Raw genomic sequence first — 21,963 nt, forward strand, 5'->3', positions numbered from 1 at the left:
GGGCCTCTCAATAGGATGGGGGAGGAGTAGCGCTCCTTTTCCGCGATCCTTGGCAGAGTAGTTGCTGCGAATTGCAGAGAGGGAGCTTCTTCCGCCTGCCTGTCTCTCCTATCTTTTGAGGTTGCACGCGTAGGACTGCCATTAACCAAGATGTCAGTCAAGGTTTCCCTCTGGTGCCGTCTTGATTGATGGCAGTGATGCGCATGCGTAGCAGCCCACGCAGCCGCAAAAGACAAGAGAGACAGCCAGTGAACAGGCAGGTGGAAGAAGCTCCCTGCAAGAGACAGGTAGGTGCATGCGCATGTGTGTGTGGATGCGCATGTGTGTGTGGATGCGCATGTGTGTGTGGATGCGCACGTGTGTGTGAGTGTGCATGCACCGGGCCCGGGGCAAGCTGGTGCCCAAGGGCCCCAGCATGTCTGGAGCCAGCCCTGATCAAAGGTTTGAATACTTCCCCACAAAAACTGTTCCTCACACATTCATAATCAGCATGTCAGGGAGAAGGTTCTAGGTTAGTGTGACAAACTAGTTTTTATGTGTAGGGAGCATTTTGCATGGAAGGTGCATTCAAATATCACCTGATCTTCCCCATTGCTGTCTGAAAATGGTACAGCAGCCCAGCAATACATGTATGACGTGGAGCTCATCTGTTTTAACTCCAAGATGATCACCACAGCGCAACCTGCCAAATGAACACAAAATGTTCTGAATTTTTATTGCTGTGTGTCTTTTAAGCCTTGGTGCAAATTGTCAGAACATGTTGTATTTTTATTGTACTGGGATGAGGCTGTCGGGCTGCAAAGTGTTGCGGCAGTCGGCACGGCACCAAATCGGCAGTTGGCACGGCAACGGAGGCAAAGTCCTTGATAGCCAGGAGACGTTCTTATCTGTGTAGCCTCATAAAACACAGTCTCTAAACTAGCCTGTTAGGGACACATACAGATGTTACGTAATGGTGTTGACTTGCAAAAAGTTAATCCTGGTATGCGTGTGGTGGACTTCAGCAACGTTGCTGTTTTGGAGGGTTTTTAAAAAAAAATCCCCTGCAATATGGCCCTAGACAGTGTGTGTCGAGATAGAAAGCTGACAGCTATGAAAGCAAATGTACATATTTGAACTTCTGACTTTCCATTGGCATGGTCTGTACTGTTGTTGGACAACTCCCAATAATTCCCCTCAAGTGGAGGGAACTTTAGTTGCTAACTCAGCAGCAAGCAATCTGCAAACTGTTTCGCTCCCCCACGCCTATTTCCTGAAAAAAACAATCCCCATGGGAGTTGAATGTTGTGTAGATTAACTCAAATTATCGCCCAGCCATTTTTTACAACCTCCAGGAATTTCCTATGTATGTGGAAGACTGAGACAGATAAAAGCATCTACTCTTAATAAACTCAAAGCAGGCCAACAAGGAGAGAGGCCAAACTACTTATGGCTAGCAACTCAGTGGCTGAGGTTGGGCTCCAGCCCCGTTCTCATATTCCTGTCAAAAGCACCACTGTGTGATTGAGACGGATAAAATAACACCCTGAGATTTATATCTGATAGTACAGATGTTGAGCATTTGGTGCCCTCAACAAATCCCATGGGGATGGGCTTTAGTGTCCCAATTTTGGGGCAAGTGTGAAAGTGGTCATAAATTGGAAAGCATAACTTTGCATATCCTCAGTTGGAATAAAAATTCCATGACCTGTATAAACAATGCAAATGAAACACATCACTTCTCTCATTTTGCATGATCTGCTTTTTTAAAGATATGTAGGCTATTTTCCATAATTTATTCTGGATGTGCTGGTTATTGGGAAGGGGAAGGAACTCTGTAGGACATAGAAGCCCTGCTGCCAAACTACTGGAAAATCTTATTCATCCACCTTCTGAGATTTTAGCAAGCATTGTGTATGTGGCTTAAGATGTTTCCACCCCCCTCCAGCTTGGCTGGAAATGATCCTGCTTGGGGGAAAATGCCTTAAGGCTGTGAAGCTCAGGGAGGTAAAGTGGAGGGGGAAGGCAGGTTTCCCTCCTGTCTTCAGTGCTTTCTGTTTAGTGTTTAACACACACACCATGCACATCTAGTTTGGCCAAGCATTTTGCTGGGTCCTCGATTGCGGTTCATGCTGGGGAGGAGTGGGTTAACAAGCCCATTGCCAGAGCTGCATTCCTGTGGGTGTCACTGACCCTGCCTGCCCTTGCTCAATTTAAAATAGAGCCCATGTTGAAAATTTAAGTTGCTGAACAGGGTTCTGCCCACTATTCCAGGAAATAGAACTCTCCAAGTATGCTGTTTAAACTATTGTTGAAATATAGTTGAGCAATCTAAACAACAAGAAGAAAAACAGAATGGAGATGAATCCGCGTGCACATGTCTTCCCACATAATCCCAGTCCAACCAGGAAGCTGTAACACCACTTCCACACATTCCGGTTCAAACGAGGTTCGGTCAGGACTGAATCTTCTTGCTAGCCTTGAACCAAGGTGCTTGAAGGATATCAGAGGGGGAGTTCATCCTGTGTGCCGCAACCATCCTCCAGCCAAAGGAGGGAACTTGAGGGGAACCAGCTAGACTGGCAGAGGACCATTTTAACATCAATAGGCTGGGTGTGTGGGAAAGTTTCTTCCTATCCAAATACAGGCGACCAACTTAACGTGGTAAGGTTTCTGACTGCAGATTTGCTTGGTTGCCCATGTTAACTAAAATGTGGTGTGATTTGTTTTTCTGCTGTGCCATCTAATGTGTGGTAAAGGTGGGGCCTTGCCAACAGAAATAGCTTGCCCATGGAGTAGAGCCACAATGTCACCTTTCTGGCAGTGATGTCACTGCTGCCCATGAACGCCTGCTATGATTGTACTTCTCTAAACCTCGGTATTTTCCCCAGTCATGCCGCCACTTCTCTCTTTTTCACAGATTATGCTGTTTTGGCTTGCAAAATGCCAAAAACAGGGATGCCAGCTACAGTCCAGGAACCACATGCTCAGAATTGAATGTTATAAGTTAGAAAGCCCATATGTGTGGTATTCACTGTTGGCGCAGTGGATTTATTAGAATGTTTGGGATTTAGCCCAGGGGGACTTGGGTTCAAATCTCTGCTCAATCTCAAAAGCTTTTGGGGCCAATCACACAAGTTTGTCTCTTACCCTGTCTTACAGGGTCGTTAGGGGGATATAATGTGGAATTTGTGTATGCCGTCCTGAGCTGTGTGGGATCCAAAGTAATAAAAGAAATAACCCCCTCCTTAAATCATACTTTATAGTTGGTGGCCACTGTACACTGCTCCCCATTGAGCCCCCACACTAAGGGTCTGTCCCCTCCTCCAAAAGATAGGTTTTCTTAAACAGGGATGTGGTTTGCAGACTTTATAGCATTGTGTAATCCAAGAACCCAACACACAACATTCTGTTTTGTGGCCTCAGAAGTCTCTGTTGCCTCAATCTGCCACGGCAGCGACGTTTCCCCCCCCCCATTTCTACGACTCTGTCTCTGTAACAATGCATGCATTCCTTTTCCTTGGACGCTGTGGTCGGATCTGTGCTTTTTATTAGCACAACAGCAGCATCTGGCTTTGGAGGAGCGCAAGGGTTGGTTGGATGCATAAAACAGACACAGTTGAGACATGCTTGGGGGAACATGATCTGGTTTGAAGACAAATCCATCCTCATGTGAGGTCAGATTAGACACCACCACTACCCTAGAACATTTGGCTGGGGTGGTTTGCACAGAGGGAGCTGTTGTGCATTTCACTGCAGTGCTATATATGTTCACTTAGAAGCATGCTCCATTGAGTTCATTGGAACTTACGCCTAGGTATGTGTATATGGAATTGCAACTTTGGTCTTTCTTTCTCTTTTCAACTTTCCACCTTCCTCTCCTTCTACCACCTCCCTGATAGAGCTTGCCCTTGTTGTTCTCTACTCCCTGGTTTTATTAGCACAGGCCTGGAAGCCCAAATGTTAAAACCTCATTTTGTATTTAACATGCCTGTGTGACACAAAGCTAGTTCAATTGGACAGTACCATTGGCTTCCAGAGGGGTTGCTGTGTTACAGAGCAATCCTAACTGTAGAATGCTGGTGTAACTTTCACTGGTATAAGTTACCCCTATTCCAATCTCTGTTTAGATGAAATTTGGAGGGATTTGATTTACACCATCATTTTTCCTGGCTAAGTTCCACTTCATTGCTAGGTCATGTGGTTGAGCTGAAAGGGGTTTGGAATAGGTGTAAGTATCTCCTTGTGCCTCTATCATGACCCTGGAACACTGCTTTTTGGGAATTTAGGCCAGCTTCAGTTGCACTGGCTGAACCCCATCTCAGCTGGGGTGAGGCACTTAGGCTATTATATCTCCTGCTCAGCCACGGTGAGGGGGACCTAATACAGGTATAGCCCCAGCTCAGCTGGGAATGCCCAAGATCTGCCAAATCCAGCCTCTCTCATCCTGGCGGATCTTAGGTTTGGATTGCGCTATTGGTCTTTTGTGAAAAAAACAACAAAGTCCTAAGACACCGTAAAGAAGAACACGTTTATTGTAGCAGAAGCCTTGTGCTTGGTGAAGAAGACTGTAATCCACTAAAGTTCATGCCATAATTTATTTATTTATTTTTTAATTTGCATCCTGCCCTTTCTCCCAGCAGGAGCCCAGGGTGGCAAACAAAGCGCTATAAACACTTTAAAACATCATAAAAACAGATCTTAAAATACATTAAAACGAAACAGCGTTAAAAACATTAAAAAAAACAACTTGAAAAAAGGGTTAAAAGCATTATTAAAAAACTTATTAAGCAATAAATAAACCTACTACTGTTTTTGATGCTCTAAGACTTTTTATTAGTGTGGTTTTGTTTGTTTTATTTTATTTAGATGCATTTCTAGATTTAAAAAAAAATCCCTATGTGGTATGCAAATATAATATCAAAACACTAACAGTATAGTAAAAACAGTAAAACAGCTATATAAATAAAGAACAGGGTCCGATCAAATCTGTCACGGAAAGCATGGGCAAAAATATATGTCTTCACAAGATATCTGAAGCAACTAATAGATGGTGTGTTATGTGTAGCAGAGGGAAGGGCATTCCAAAGTGCAGGGGCACTGGCAGGAGTAGCTCTGGGACTAAAACCCAGAACGGTGTCCACTGGCCCACTGAGACGGAGCCACCAGTCGCTGCTGAATTGCAGAAAGTGTCTATTTTCGGGTCACCACTCTTCTGTAAGGTACTGTAGCATGAGTAGAATTTCCCCAGACAATCTGAGTGATGTTAGAGGGTCTGTACGGGGGCAGGTGGTCATTTAGGGGTTTATATGCTAGTAACAAGACCTTGAACATGTCCCAGGAGCTGATTGGCAGCCTGTGCTTGTTACACTAGCAGCAGACTCTTGAGAAGATACTGTTCCAATATCACAAGAAATGCAAGGAGCTCATTTTTAGCCATGATCCAGAGGGGTGGATGGTGCATGCACCCAATTTTTTCTTAATCATAGGCTCTCCTAAGGTGCCTCTGCAGGATTTCGCTCAAACTTCAGAATTCCTCAGAACTCAAAAAAGCAATTTAAAGTAATTTGCAGTGAGAATGTTGAACTGTAAAGGAGGCATGCTGCTGGCATGACACCCCCCTCCACCCACCCCCACAGAGAGAGAGAGAGAGAGAGAGAGTTTTTACTGGTTTGGGCTAGGTATGGACAAATCTGTCAATTTCCCTTTCCATTTCTCATTTTTCACAATCTTAAATTCAGTCTTAAGTTCCATCTTAAATTTGCCACAGTTCTACACCAGTTTTTTAAAAAGTCCTCAAAAATTTGTCAGTATTTTAGTGTGAATTTGTATGCAATATTGTCTGATATATATACATTTTTGCAAGCAGCGTTGCCTAATATAATGCATTTTTGTGTATGGATTTTAATGAACAGCTTACCTACCCTAGTATATTCATTTTTGTACATATTACTTGTTTGGAGAACCACATTGCAAAATTCAAAGAAGTGCATATTCTGAAGGATGGCTGTCCTTCCGTTTGTGTACTGTTTCAGAAACTGCAAATTAGATAGGTTCAGCTTTAAATGCCCTGGGCTCCTATTGGGAGGAAGGGTGGGATATAATAATAATAATAATAATATGGCAACTGAATCAAATTTCTCTCCCATCCCTAGTTTGGGGCCCACAATATAAAAGCTGCTGTGTGCATTTTTAAAAAAATATCTGCTGTGTGTGTATATTCCTACCAATTTAGGAGAGCATTCTAGGCATCTGCTAAGTTGGCTGTAGCCTGTTAATAAATTTGTTAGTTTTTAAAGTGCCATAGGACCCCTTGTTCTTTTTGCTACAAGGGACTAATGTGCCTTCCCCTCTTGAACTTGTGATGGTTAATCATCCTGCTGAATTAAAAGGCCAGACTTTTGAATTATTGACAACTTCTTAAAATAAATAAATAAAAATTGTTTCTGTCATTGTAACAGGGAGACTTCGATTTGTTTTCTGCAAATGTGTTTATTTATTTGCAGTTGGTGCTGGTGATGAGAAATTGCATCTGAGAACTAATCAAAGTTTGTTTGTGGGGGTTTTTTTGTTTAAAGGCAGGCAGGAAAGGGGCTGCCATGCAAGGTGACGGATGTTTAGTGTGTTTGCCTAATTAACTTTTGGCTAAGGATTCGGAACCATTAAGGAGCTAGTTAGTATACGTCCCAAATAAACACATCTGGTCCTGCGAACAGTGGCAGTTCTGCCTGGATGTGGGTGACAGATGTGATGATGGTTCCCTCTGTCCTCTCCTTTAAATAATTAACAACGTACTGGTGGACGAGCCCTCGAAGCCAGCTGCATAGTCTCAGAGCTGTTATCTGTGGACATGTGGCCCATCCTTATTAGCCTGCTCTTGTCTAGTGCTGCCTCTCCTTTTTTGCTATTCCAACAATGGTGCTTCGTCCGGGGTGGGGGAAACATTCTTTGAAATAACTCTGGGTTCTTGGCTTTTCAGGTTTGAAAAGGCACTTGGGGCGGAGCTGGGGGGGGGGAGGAATATAGAACAGACCACACATGTGGGAAAGCTCACCGAGTGCCCATTAGCTTGGGAGATGGATTCCTTCTCCCAAACAAAGAGCATTTCAGCTAGTCCCACCCAGATGTTTCATTATCTGGAGGTGATGGGATGAGTTTGGAAACATCCCTCTTTTGAAAGCGGTGGCATCTTGTCTTAAGACTTGTTTCTTTCGTTGATGTATGGCTGCCTAGCCTGGAACAGCTGGGAAATTGCTGTTAATGGAAGCAATTTGTTTGCGGTGTGTGTGTGTGTGTGTGTGTGTGTGTGTGTGTGTAGAGAAAGCAAAGATAAAAACAACGAAACTCCTGATAGAAAACTGGGGACGGGCGTTTTCCCTGTTTCTGTTGGAAAGTTGTATTATTGTTTTAAATGGTCTGGCCTGAAGGCTAGAGAGGCTGGGAAAATGGGAGATGGGAGACATCGCTGGACAGTTTATTGAATTCTTCATTTGCACAATGGACTTAAATTTACACTATGCCAAGGGCAGGGCAAGCTACCACAGCAACTGTCCTTTTCCTTCTGAAGATCTCAGAGCCCTGCTTGATCCACAGGCCATTCTGTAGCCTGCCACGACCAGTGAGGCAGCTGTCACTGGCTTCTTCTGGTGTTCTGGGCTGCGTCTGCAACCTCTTTTTTTTTTTTAAGCCAAAAGAGATTGTGAGATGGTCAACAATAGCACAGCTGTCCTTCCGCCTAGTTGAGATCTCAAACCTGCAATTTGGCAAGAAAAACAGAACAAATTGGATAAATACCAGTAAGCGTATTGCAAAGGAAAGGAAAGCAGGACTGAAATGAACCTTAGAACTTGTTTGATAGAAATGATTTAACAGGCATATGGTATAGTTAAGCGTGCTTTCAAAAACATTGGCCTGTTTCTTTGAGCAAGCGTTTCTTTTTTCCTTTTTTGAAAAGCTATATAAAGAGAGAGGGAGCTAATAGAATTCCTGAACTGTTTAAAAAGAGGCAACACACACTTATAGTGCAATCCAATGCATGTTTACTGAGATGTAAGCTCCATTAGGTTCAATGGAACTTACTCCCAGGTAAGTGTGTATTGGATTGTGGCCTGAGGGTTGTATCCAGTGCTAGTTCTACTCCGAGTAGACACATTGGGTGGTATTCTACTAATGTGTTCTGTCAATGCAAGTTCCACTTGTGCAGTGGGACTTTCTTCCCCCCCCCCGCCCCCGTGCATGCTCGGCGACCTCCCTAAATTTGCTTCAGAGGCTTGGGGAAACCCTTAGAACAGATTTAGGGGCACATGGGGGAAGGAAGGAGAACATATCATTGTGCAAGCAAATATCCTTGTGCTAACAGAACATTCTCCTTAGAACTATGTTAAATTCATTGAATTTAATGGCCATCACTAACTTGGATACATTAATTCTAGTAGGTCTACTCTGAGTAGAAGTTAGTTGGCCACAACCCAAGATTGCATCCCTTTACTCCCTACGCAAAGCATTGTTAATTCAGAGTGAAGTTCACCTATCAGTATTTTAGACACTTTTAAAAAAAATCCATTTTTGAAAATAGAAGCACAAAATCACTACATAAAAATGTGATCTGCAACATTAGTGAATAAGCGAATTAATGGAAAATTCAGTACCAAATCTGAATTGGGTGGAATTCTAGCACATCCCTACTGGAAAAAACTTGATTCCTCCACCCTATTTTCAGGCCATTGCAGTGACACAAATATGAGCAGGCAGGTTACTAAGCATTTTTTTATGGGTTAACAACTTCTATGGATTTGTTTTCATTGCTGAACTCTGAAGCATCAGTTGGTTGAAAGGCTCGTGTTCAATGGCAGAGTGGTGGCCGATGAATCAGCATAATGGAGAATCAGCTCTACACATTAGGTCAACCTCCAAGCCAACCTTATAGCTGTGTGCGTGATTATACAGTCATGAGAGTGACTACATAGTATAGCCAGCATGGATTTTTCACATTCTACCATGTTAAATTGAAAATAACCCCCATGCCATTCTGCTGCTTCCCATAATCTCATTTCAAAACAAAATCTTACAAAACATATAGCCCTGAACTCAGAAAAGCTCACTGAACAACCCTCTAAGTTGTTATGGCGATACACAAAACACTCAGAGAGAATCCAGACTTTGCAGTGTGAAACACGTATAAAAATCCAGACTTCTGTTGGACTTTTTTCTCAGTGGTCTCATAATTTGTTAAAATTAATTAAAAATCAGCCATGTTCACAGAGTACCTGTAATCCTATTACTGACCTTGCCCCATCCTCTGACCTTCACCTTTGCTGCAGTTTAACAGTTTAAAAAAATGCATGACTGATTTTTAATTAATTTAAGAAAATTACATTGAAGTCTGTGTGGCCAGAGTGGTTTAATAGTTAGCCCTTCTTCCCAGAGAATTCTGGTGATTGTGGCTCTGTGAGGGGAATAGGGCATCTCCTAACGACTCTCAGCACCCTTCACAAACTACACTTCCCAGGATTCTTTGGGGGAAGCCATGACTATTTAAAGTGGAATAAATGCCTGGTGTGTATGTGAGTTGACAGCAGCAGCCTAGATGGACCAATTGTCTGACTTCGTATAAAGCGGTTTCAACTGTTAACTTTATAAACTAAGGTTAGGCATGATGGGACAAGGAATCTGCTTGGGCTGATAGAGGCAGCTGGCATCTGCATATCGAAGAATCACACCTCAATAATAACAATAATGTACGTCCCAGAGCAGAAAACACATCAGTGATAAAATGATACAATAAAAACATATTTAAAACATTTTAAAATAACCCAAAATATTGCTTTTTTGTTACTTAAAATATATAGTTTTGGAAAATGATCTAGATATGGTTTTGAATCTTTTGACTACAGCAAAGATAAATATTGTCAAAGCTTGGAAACAGAGAACACCTCAGCCTATGTTGGAGTGGTATAGGAGAATTTGGGACATCATAATATTAGCTAAATTGACTTATTATAAAAGGGAGAGATATGGTCAGACAAATCAGTTTATGGAATGCTGAAGTATTTCTTGATGTACTGGAATACCAAATTTCAACATAACGTGCATCCTTATGGTTTGTTTACTTTATTATAAGAATTCAGCAACTTTGTGTAAATATATGTAATTAATCATTTTTGAGTTTTCTTTCATTGTAATATGTTATTCAAAAGAAAAATTATTGTAAACATTTTAAAACCAAAACATATAAAATCATTTTTAAATCGTATATCTGAAACAGTTTAAATATGTAGATATGTTACTAGTCAAGTTGTTTGCAAACACATGTAATGCTCCTATAGACGTAACATAATTTCCCCCAAAGTTACTGTGTACATAAAGAACCTCAGCAGCAGCTTGGGATCTAATCCTACAATTGAATGGGACTTTCAGACTTTATGTGTCTATTCCTGTGTCTGAGTAAACATGCACAGGATTCTGCTGTTAATGATGAGTGATATCGCTCTTCCAGATGTGGATATTTTGGACCATGGTATGTATTTTCTCAAGGTGAATTCAACAGCTTTGGCGATTCTATTTTCTACAAAAATAAAAAATCTTGGATTTCCCCCTCCTTGCTTCCATGAAAGGCAATAACCAGGCTCATTGTGTTGTGCTTGGCAGTATATGCATCTAGCCAAGGGATTGCACCACTAGTGTTGTGCATTTTGAAGAATTTTTCACATTTCACTTCCCCCCCCCCCAGTCCGTTACAGTTTTAGTCAGCTGAACACCCAGCCCATCATAGTTTTCCCATGCTGGGTAATTCAAAGCTTTTGTGATTTGTAAAAAGTATAGCTGGTCTTCCCTCATCCACACTACCAGTATCTTGATTTGAATTGCTTATTTAAATTAATCCAAACTGTGCCACAGGTACATTCCAAGAAGATCAAAGCAAATACAAGGATTTCTTGGAGCTCTCAGACATGACATTTGCAAAGATGAATGATTTCTGTTGAGTCTTGAAATGTTTATCTTTGTGAAGATTATCTGTATGACGTGATTCTGTAGCTTCTAGAACGTCTCTGTCAATCCTGTGTCCTTTAAATCCCTGCAGCTGTATATCAAAAAATGGAGCTGATATGTTGAGCAATTTTCCTTTGGATTTTTTAAAATCTCTGGCTATGCTCAGTGAGTCTGTTGCTTGAGCTTTTTGTCAGACAGTTTGCAGCTAAAGGTTGAGAGAGAAGGAGAGAGATTCAGGTTGGCAGTAGCATTTTTGGAAAACTGGCATTTCAGAGATCTTGAAGAAAGGGGAATTCTGCCTTTATTTGCTCCTACAGTTGGCCTTAAATCTATCTTGCATACTACATTATACCTAAGGGACAGAATTCCCATCATATTTCTACCTGTTGGGTATAGCGTATTTGCGATTTAGATTGGAACTAGACACTGTGACTGCATGCACACTAATTTAAAACACATGGCTTCCCCCAAAGAATCCTGGGAACTGTAGTTTAAGGTGCCAAGAATTGTAGCTCTGTGAGGGGTAAATTATAGTTCCCAGGATTCTTTGGGGGATGTTGTGTGCTTTATATCTGCTTTAAATGTATGATGTGTATGCAGCCTAACGATGAAGTGTTTAACAAAAAGGATTAAGTCCCTTATTAATTCTCCATAGGATTGCACTGCAATTCTGCTGTTTATCAGACAAGCCCATCCTGTGTGGGCTTAAAAAAGGCCTTAAGGCCATACAACTTCACCGCTGCCTTTAGTAACTGATGGAATTTGAGCTGCATAATTACTAATTAGGTCTGATTTGTATAATTTATATACCTTGCTGACATACTTTATGCTAGCTTTTTAGGCTTGTAATGTTTGTAATTTTTTTGTTTTTATAAAGGTTCTAAATATGTTTTATTGTATGCTGATAAGTGGTTGTAAACTGCTTTGAGAAGACCTCTCTTGAAAAGCAGTATGCACATTTATTAAATATAAAAAACACTATCAGAGGAAAACATAGGGTTGGTGTGTTTGTATACAGTAGAGTTCTTCAAAGAAGTTCATCAGTTATCTAGTTTTGATTTAATGTCTATCACCTCTGAAATGATTTATAATACTTTTCTCCAAAATTCTTTAACCATAGGGCAATGCTGATACAAATGCATGAAATTAGCATTTCCAGCATCTGAACAGTTATGTTGTGTGAATGGTAATAAGTCTTTTTGGGGCCAATTACCATTTGTATACTTAACCTCCCTTAAATTTGTTAACAATGAAAAGGACTTAAAGGAGCAAGAAGTGTCATTTTTTAAAGAGTTCAAAAGGGCTAATACTGGATCATTCCTAATACAGAATGGGGTGCTTGGGTGAGTTATGTATTTTTCTGTGACTGTCCTGGGCGGTACCTGTTGGATAGTTGCTATGACATCTCTGATGATGAGACAGTTTCCTCCTACTGCCTGCCAGAGTTCTGCAACTACTTTAAAGGGAGATATATATATAGCCCAACCAATAGTACTTTGATTAGGACTTGGGGCATAATTAATTTTTGCTAGGGGATTTATGAACAGACAACCTAAAAAAAACTTTTTTTTAAAAAATGTAACTGATTGTATGTGCTAAATGAAATTTTGGTTAAAGGAATATATTCTTTTTTTAGTTAAACTTGTTAGGGTTCATTCTAACCAGCTGAAGCAGCACAACTCTTTCATCAGGGTAATTTAAAACCTGATTTTGGTCTGACGTTGCTAGGATTTTGGATGTTTCTCCACACACAAGCTTTAAATGAGCAAACAGAACAAGGCTAAATGAGAGGTTATCTTTTCTGCTTTGGGATCATCACTTCAGCTGAAAAAAGAAACAAGCCCTCTTAAGCCAACAGTGCTGTCTCTCTTTTTTTGGTAGACGATATTTAATTTTTACTTACACACTAAAATTTGTTCTGAATATCACCTCTGGAACCTCATTTACATTTCTGGAGTCTTTCCATGTTCCCATTACTGAGCAGAAAGAAGTGATTAGAGTCATGTGGAGTAAAAGGAATTTGAGGTGCACACAAAGCGTACAGAAAATTTCCAAAGTACTCAGGAGAACAGGTAAGATCTCAGGTTTAGATCAGGTAAGTGGGGCCCTCTTAAAAAGAGCCCTGCTGGATCAGGCTAAAGACCATCTGGTCTAGCATCCCCTTCACAGAATGGCCAACCAGATGCATATGGGAAAAGCCCACAAGCAGGATAAGGGTACAACAATTGTAAGCTGCCTTGAGCACAATTGTTTGTGGAAAGGTGGCATACAAATAAAATAATGAATGAATGATGAACAGCACTTTCCCCAACAGCAGTATTAGTCCCTAATAATGGAGGTAGTACACAACCATTATGGCAAGTAGCCATATGCAGCCTTATGTTTCATTAACTTTTTATATTTCTGCAGGAATATAAAAGACCTGGGAGGGGAGGGGAGAGTGCAATGTCATGCTCCCCAAGACCAGTTGCAGAATATAAATACAAGGTTACTTAGTACAAAGTATTTCCCTCCCTCCCTGCAGCACTTTAACCTTTTTTGTATTTGTGTCACAGTGAAGAAGGTACAAGTATGTGGGGGGAAATACTGTGGATTTTCCTCCCTTACAATGCATGATTTCAGACAGAGCAGGATTGTTATCACTTGTGAGCCTGGAGCCTGGGAAGTGACGCCCTTGATTCTGGATTAAATAATCTGAAGTGGTTATGTGGTGTCAGGTTTAAACTGACAAAATAAGATATAAAAATAAATAAAAATGGAATATAAAACAAATAAAGGAACTGTCTCATAGTAAGGATGTGATTCAAATTTTATTTATTTATTACATTTATACCCCGCCTTTCTTTACTTGGTAGAAACCCAAGGCGGCTTACATATGGTTCCCAGGCTGTCTCCCATCCAGGCACTGACCAGACCTGACCCTGCTTAGCTTCAGCAGGGTGCTAGCCTCATAGATACAATAACTATATTTTTGTGCAGCTGTGGAAAGTTTGCATAGTTCTATCCCAGACACCTTCATGTAGGGCTGGAAATGTCTGAAACCCTAGAATGCTGCTGCCAGTCAGTGTACCCAATATTGAGCTAGATGGACCAGTGGCCTGACTTGGTGTCAGGCAGCTCCCTATGTATCATCTGCCTCTTGCAGTTCAAAGTTAAGCATAAATGGAAACTTGCTGAGTCTCCTGTCAAAGCCAGGGAGGCTGACGACTGCTGATCTGTAATCATTGCCATGTGTTTGGGTTGTTCAAGGGTTATTTGAAGAAATGAGAAGCCACTTTAGTATTTATGTTCCTCTGATGCCTGCCTGCTCTTCACAGAAAGCCTCAACCAGCTATAATTAGTGGCTTTTATGCTGTATGTATACTGTCAGAGTGGTAATTAGTGTGTGTGCGTTGCTAGTCCTGAAATTTTTATGTACAGGAGTGAATACCTCACAGCTATCTGTAGTTCTTCACATCCCAAGTTCTCACAGTGGGACTAAAAACTTTAGACCACACAGCATCTCTTTGAGATGGGCAGCCGTTGTTTCATTGACTTCCCTGCTAGCTTTTTTTAAACAATTAAAACCTCTTATTTTCTGATTTTGGGGGCCTTGCGTCAACTGGCTATTTTTGTAACTTTTATAGCTTCCTGAATAACATGCTGGTTAGGATATGTGGTTATGGTTTTCTATTGATAGCTTTGCACCGCTTGGTAAATCTGGCTTTAGAAGCTTACACTGGGCAGTCCTTGCTTTGAGACTTTTTGGGCTGCTGTCAAAGTCAGATCCGCTGACTTTTTCTCCATTCATTCTGCACTTTTGAACTGCAAAGGGCTTCATGGCCCTTCTCCAGGTTCAGCCCTTCCAGTGGCTCAGTGTGGCAGCTGTTGTTGTTGTTTATTTAAATTATTATTTACTGTATTTGTATGCCACATAATGCCCAGGTAGGCTTCTAAGCAGGTTACAAAACATAAAAACCAATTGCAGAAAGTTGTTAAAAAACACCATAATTAAAATGCACTCCCATTCAAATATTTATAACCTACTCCTCATTGTTCAGACAGTCCCAGAGTGGGAAACAACATTAATGTATGTGTGTATGTATATGTTTGTCTGTTTAGTTGTTTATAAAACATTGTTTAAAAACCGTCCTTTTTATGCAAAGCTTTTGAATTTTCAACGTAGGGCATTTTTAATTTTCTATATTTGTTTACCTAGAATATGTGTATTTGAAGTCCTTGCTTTGTTTGTTCCCCTCCCTTCCTTTGTTGTCCTCATTTTACTTTATTTAGATTGTATGCCTTTTGGGGCAGGGACTTGTTTTTTCATTGTTTTATGTTATGTACAGCGCCATGTGCATCTGATGGTGCTATATAAATAAATGGTTATGATGATATAATAATAATGAAATAATAATAATAAATAATATACAATACAGTAGAACCCCACTCACACGGCGGGTTACGTTCCAGACCCCCGCCTAAAAGTGAAACCCGCCTAACAGCAGAACTCCTTCAATAAAATGGTGCCTGATGCCCAAAAAACGCTGTAAAAGCAGAACAAGCGCCGTATGTGTAGGGCCTTACTCTAATTTTATTTATTTTATTTTATTTATTACTGGCATTTGTTAGTCGCTTTTTTTCAACAGTAGAACTCAAAGCGACTTACAGCAAGAAAAAAACACAATAACTGAAATAACTTATAACAAGAGCAAACATTGCAAAACATTTTCAAACAAAATGATACAACCATAATAAAAAATAGCAAATATGACAACAATACAAGAATTAATACCACACTATAAATATAACATATAATAGAAGGCCACATTACACATCCAGTCAGTACTGCAAAAGTAGAAAAAGAATTAAAGCAGCTTCAACTTTAGCTGCCGTATTAGCGGAACGCCCAAAAGCAGGGCCCTACTGTAAAGCAATATTTCATTTATATAGAACTGAATGTAAAAACAGACAGTATGCTAACAACAATAGCTAAGCGAGGGGCACCACTGGCCAAAAGCCACATGTTTACCTGGTATCAAACCTCCATCAGTGTTGCTGCTGCTTGTACCTGGCTGATCACCATAAATCTCTGAGGGCCAAACTACATGTTCTGCTGAAAGCTTAGCATGCACCTACCTCTATTTTTTTTCTTTAATTAATTACAACTATGGGGGCCCCAATTGTTATTGGGAGTACAGTATACAGGGAGGTAAGGTTAATCCCTTTCCTCCCCAGCCATGATTGGAACAACCCCGCCCCCTCGTCCCCGCATGCAGGCAAAGTCTCCATTGGTGGCAATGAGAACATTTTCCCCTACATCTTATACATGTGTTGGGGGAGTTGATGGCTAGAGGGAAGGGATAAATGGCCCCTCCTCGTGTGCTGCCATCCCAGTAACAATCTTCTGTCCTTTATCTGTAATGACTTAAAGACTGAAGACATATCTGCACACAGTGCATTCAACCTAATGTGGAGTTTGGTCCTGAAGGTAAGATATGGCGACTTGTCCAAGGCTGTACAGTAAATATGTGGCAGCAGTGGGACTCCCTGATCAAAGCACTGCTCTCTAGCCATCAGGCATCACTAGCTTTACAGCTCTCCTTTGCTACATAATAGGTTATCAGGCAGCTTGGGTTGTTGTGTATTTCTGGACTTGGATGGTTGAATGCTCCTCTGTATAAAACTCCCTGCACATAGAAGACTAGATGTCAGAGAAAAGAGGTCTAGCCAGATATACTAACTTCTTATGTGTTTAGATTTGGAGGACTTCTCAGCTAGGCAACCCCCCATTTGTAGTCTGAAGTGGTAAAGTCCAAAAATAGTTTTACCACCTCTGCTGATCCATAGCCGCTTCACTTACTACATTCCCCATTTTATTTTAACTGAATCTGGCTGGACAAACGAGTGCTATAAAAAAGTGCACTGTGTTAAATTTTCTGTGTTATTCTCCCCCCCTTTCCTCTTTTCAGAACGCTGGATGTTTTCGTCAGTTTGAATCAAGGGCAGACCCCCATCGCCAGCTCTTTAATAATTACTGCAACAGACTGTGTAAGTACATGTTTAAGAAGAGCCAGGAGCTGTTCTTGATCTGAGGTCTGTGCTGCCAGCTGAAAATTGGATAGTCCATATTGTAAGATTGGCTTTCATGGGAATGGTTTTCAGTGCAGACATACAGTACATGCTTGCTATGACTTATTTTAGAACCATTTTTATTTGTAATTCAATGAGATTTATATCACTAAATTAAAAAAAATCTTTAAGCAATTTACATAAAATAATATAAAATATTCATAAGAAAATACCAGTAAAACGGGCAGGCTTTAAAAATAGGCAATGGAATTCCAAATAGACCACGGGAAAATGATGGAATCCAGAGATTGCTTTCTCAGAGTTGTTAGGCAGGAAGAACCTAGGAAGCTTCCTTCCACTGAGTCAGATCATTGGTCCATCTAGCTCAGTACTGTCTACACTCACTTGCAGGGGATCTCCAGGATTTCAGACAGGATTTTCTCCCAGTCCTGCCTGGAGATGCCAAGGATTGAACATGGGACCTTTTGCATGCAAAGCATGTGCAGTATCACTGAGTTACTGCCCCTCCCCTCAGTTCACCTCATTTATTGAATAAACAATCATACTCTCTCTGGCCATTATATGGGTGGTGCTGCAACACAGAGAAAATCAGGTCAGAAATTCTCCAGCTTGCAAGTGGTTCCTTGTTCCCAGGGAACTCTGGGAATTGCAGCTCAACGGGGGGAATAGGGGTCTTCTAAAAGCTCTCAGGGCCCTTAACAAATGGCAGTTCCCAGAATCCTTTGGGGAAAGCCATGACTTTAAATGTATAGTGCAGATGAGGGCCAGTATATGTATAAACAGTATGAGGCCCATTTGCTAGAAATACTTTCAGCAGTCAGTAAATGGCTTCAAAATCCACTTCACTTGTGAAGTCCCTTTGAGATGCAGCTCTGTCACTTAAAATACAAGTGTGTGTGTGTTTGCGTGCACACACACACAGCTTCTATCCTTGCTTTTGTAAAGAGTCCGGAGCTCAACTACTAGTAGATTCGGACTATTCTAAAAAGAGGACCTACTTTTATGTGTTGGAAAAAGGAAAATCAAAATGTGTATGTTTTGTAGGCAGAAAATGCAGCTATTGTAGCAAGAATAAAATGATGATAAATGATGCAGATTTACTTTATTTTCCTTGTCAACTATATTGAGACCTTTTGTTAGCATAAATATTATGATCACAGTTTTTGATGGTAAACAGGTGAAAATAGTCACGGTTTACAGGCTTTTTGTTCTCCTGTTGTTGATCCATTTTTGATTGTATTTTTTTCCCTTTGTGTAGTTGGCCATTGTGAAAATCCATAACTAAGAAGTGGGAAGAAATAGGGAGATTCCAATCTATCTAATGTGCTTATCTGAATGTTTTGTTTGTTTAAAAAAGGTGTGAAAAAGAGATGAATAAAATCAGCAGCTTGATCTTTGGTTACACCCACTTTCTCATTTGGCATCTCAGCCCTGATCAGGAAACATGTTTGCAGATTTTCACTGGCAGAAAAAGCAGCAGTTCCTCTGCAGAAAACAGTGTTGACAAAACTAAGTCCTAAATATTGCTGCTGCAGAAGACCTCTCTCTCTCCTTCTCTCTCTCTTTTCTTAAAGAAGCCCTTGTAGTTTCAGGAAACATGCACAGAAGTGAGTCTGTACTGCTAAGTTGCTCAGATACGTCTTAAGAGCAAATAAATGTAAGAAGGGGATAAAGAACAAATGAATTAAGGCTGTCCATAATTTTAGGTATCTTTTATAACCATACAGGATTGAAATTCTGGAAATAATCTCTTAAAGGCCAGATTTCAAACAAAGAAAGAATCTCATTTATTTTATTTATTAATTATATTTCTATACCGCCCAATAGCCGTAGCTCTCTGGGCAGTGCACAACATAAAAACATCCAATATACAAGTAAAAACATATATCAACAACTTAAAAACAATATACCAAAAGTAGTAGAACATAATTAAACATATAAACAACTACAACACAAGCCTAAAAATATTAAAACGTATTAAATCAGTTAAAAGTATTAAGATGTTAAGTAATTAAAATTACTAAAATATTAAGAGCGTAAGTGCAAATGTAGGTGTTACAATAGATATTAAAAATGTTGTTAAAATGTTGTTAAAAAGCCTGGGAGAACAAAAAGGGTTTTATCTGGCGCCGGAAGGACAGCATGTTGGTGCCAGGCGTACCTCATCGGGGAGAGAGTTCCATAGTTCGGGGGCCACCACAGAGAAAGCCCGTTTTCTTGTTGTCACCTTCCGGGCTTCTCTCTGGGTGGGCCCCCGAAGGAGGCCCTTCGATGTTGAATGCAGAGTACGGGTAGGTTCATATCGGGAGAGGCGTTCCACCAGGTATTGTGGTCCCAAGCCGTGTAAGGCTTTGTAAGTCAAAACCAGCACTTTGAATTGAGCCCGGAAGCATATAGGCAGCCAGTGCAAGTGAGCCAGAATCGGAGTTATATGTTCACATCTCCGAGTCCCTGTTAGCAATCTGGCCGCTGCGTTTTGCACGAGCTGCAGCTTCCGAACTGTCTTCAAAGGCAGCCCCACGTAGAGTGCATTGCAGTAGTCCAATTTTGAGGTTACTAGTGCATGGACAACTGAAGCAAGGTTTTCCCTATCCAGATAGGGACGTAGTTGGGCCACCAACCGAAGTTGATAGAAAGCATTCCGTGCCACCGAGGCTACTTGTGCCTCTAGTGACAGGGATGGTTCTAAAAGAACTCCCAAACTACGGATCCAAGATGGATATCCTTAAGGGTGGTATACAAAGAGCTTTAATGATTCACACAAATGGTCCAAGTTTTACTGCATTTCCACCACCTGACAATTCAGATTGCAGAGTCTGAAAAGCTCAATATCAAACTTATTGGGCTGAAGCTTAACCTTTGTCAGCTGAAATTTGCCCCAAAGTGCAAATACATCAGGGATGGGGAACCTGTGGCCCTCCAGATGTTTCTGGACTACAACTCCCATCATCACTGGCCACACTGGCTGGGGCTGATGGGAGATGGAGCCCAAGAACATCTGGAGGGCTCCAGCTTCCCCATCCCTGAAATGCCTCAAAAGTATGTAACACTTTCAGAAACCACTGATGCAAGAGTGCATTTGGAAGGTGGTTGCTCTGTTGTACTTGCCACTGAAATAACAGTTGAGAGTGAGGATACAGATGCACCATTGCGGCCGCAAGGAGCCTCCTGGCAGAGCTTTGCTGGGTGGTAAATGGGCTTTTGTCATCTGGCCAAGAGAGCTTTGAGCTGACACCCTCAGCAGCTTATTGTAACAACTTTGGGAGGCACTTTAGGGACAGAATCGCTCAGATGTCTGTTCCATTTGTTCTGGGTCAGTTTTGATTATTGTTTGAAGAAGTGAGGCTGGCCACCTTCGCTCTTGACCTTTCCCCCCCTTGGCTTCTTAGAGCTAGCCATGCAGTGGGGGGTTGATTGGGTGGGTCCAGGGAATGATTAATTCTTCATTGGAAGAGCATAGAGTACCATCCACCTTGAAGGAGGCGGTGGTGCATCCCCTCCTTAAGAAGACCTCCTTGGATCCATCTATCACCCAGTGGCAAATAATCCCTTTTTGGGCCAAGGTGCTCAAGAAGGTAGTGTCGGTCCAACTTCAGGCATGCTTGGAAGTGACTGAATATCTAGATACATTCAAGTCTGGTGTCAGGCCTAGTCATGGTGCTGAAACTGCCTTGGTCTCCCTGGTCGATGAGATTTGTTGAGAGAGAAATGGGGGAGTGCAACCCTGCTCTTTCTTCTTGATCTCTCAGCAGCTTTTGATACCACTGGCCACAGTATCCTTCCGGAGTGGCTCAGCGGGGTGGGGAGCACTGTGCTTCGGTGGTTCTGCTTCTACTTCTAGGGAAGTTTCCACAAAGTAGTTATGGAAGGCTTCTTCTGTTTGACACTGTGGAAGCTTTCTTGTGGTGTCCTGCAGGGTTCCATTTGTCCCCCATGCTGTTTAACATCTATATGAAGCTCCTGGGAGTGGTCATCAGGAGTTTTGGAGTGAAGTGTCACTAATATGTGGATGACACTCAACTCTATCTCTCATGTTCCATCTGAATCGGGAGAGGTTGTTGAGGTGCTAGATAGGTGTCTGAAGGTAGTGATGGGCTGGGTGTGGGCCAAGAAACAAACTGAATCCTGGAAATACAAAGGAGTTATGAGTCTAGAGTTCTCATGTCCAGGCAGTGGAGAGATGGCCTGTTCTGGATGGGATTGCATTTCCCTGGAAGGAGCATGTTTTTAGCTTGAGGGTACTGCTCAATTCAGCATTGTCACTGGGGGCTCAGGTGGTCTCGGTGGCTACAAGGGCATATTTCCAGCAGGTTCGCCAGCTACGAACCCTTTTGGACAGAGATGACTTCACAATAGTACTCCATGCTCTGGTAACTTCCAGATTGGATTATTACAGTGTGCTCTATTTGGAGCTGCCCTTGATGACTTGGAAATGCCAACTAGTCCAAAATGCAGCAGCCAGATTACTGGCTGGGGTTGCTTTTAGAACCCATATAACACTGTTCTAAAACCAGCAGCCCTAAATTGTGGAATCCTCTCCCTACAGAGGTGCGCCTGGCACCTTCGCTGTACAGTTTTCAGCAAATGCTAAAGATGCACCTTTTAAAACCCTGGGCTTTGGCACTTGAGATGTATGTTTTCAGGACCCACCCTATTCCTGTGGATGTAAAGGTTTCAGTTGGTTTGAATACTGTATTTTAAATGTCTGTACCCCACCGTAGGATGTACTGGTAATGGCAGCCAATAATAATAATAATAATAATAATATATTAAAATAGGTGGCCTTCACATTTTGATTACTGTTAAAAACAGAAGTAAACAAAAATTGATTCATTTTTCTTAATTGATATGAATTTGGAATAGTAAATGAATGAATTTGCAAAGCCCTGTAGTGCATGACTGATATTATCAGCAGTAGGTGGC

The 21,963-nt window shown here is 41.4% G+C and overlaps 1 protein-coding gene across 2 annotated transcripts in view; it reads left to right on the top strand.

The window, feature by feature from the left end:
* Window positions 1-21,963, top strand: part of ANTXR2 (ANTXR cell adhesion molecule 2) — a 163,606-nt gene that overhangs the window by 68,481 nt on the left and 73,162 nt on the right. For both annotated transcript variants that reach the window (XM_061583257.1, XM_061583258.1), the window contains exon 11: window positions 16,920-16,998. In XM_061583257.1, coding sequence (XP_061439241.1) covers window positions 16,920-16,998 — 79 coding nt within the window. The remainder of the gene's footprint in view (window positions 1-16,919; window positions 16,999-21,963) is intronic.

Source organism: Rhineura floridana, chromosome 9 (assembly GCF_030035675.1).
Source record: "Rhineura floridana isolate rRhiFlo1 chromosome 9, rRhiFlo1.hap2, whole genome shotgun sequence".
Lineage (NCBI taxonomy): Eukaryota > Metazoa > Chordata > Lepidosauria > Squamata > Rhineuridae > Rhineura > Rhineura floridana.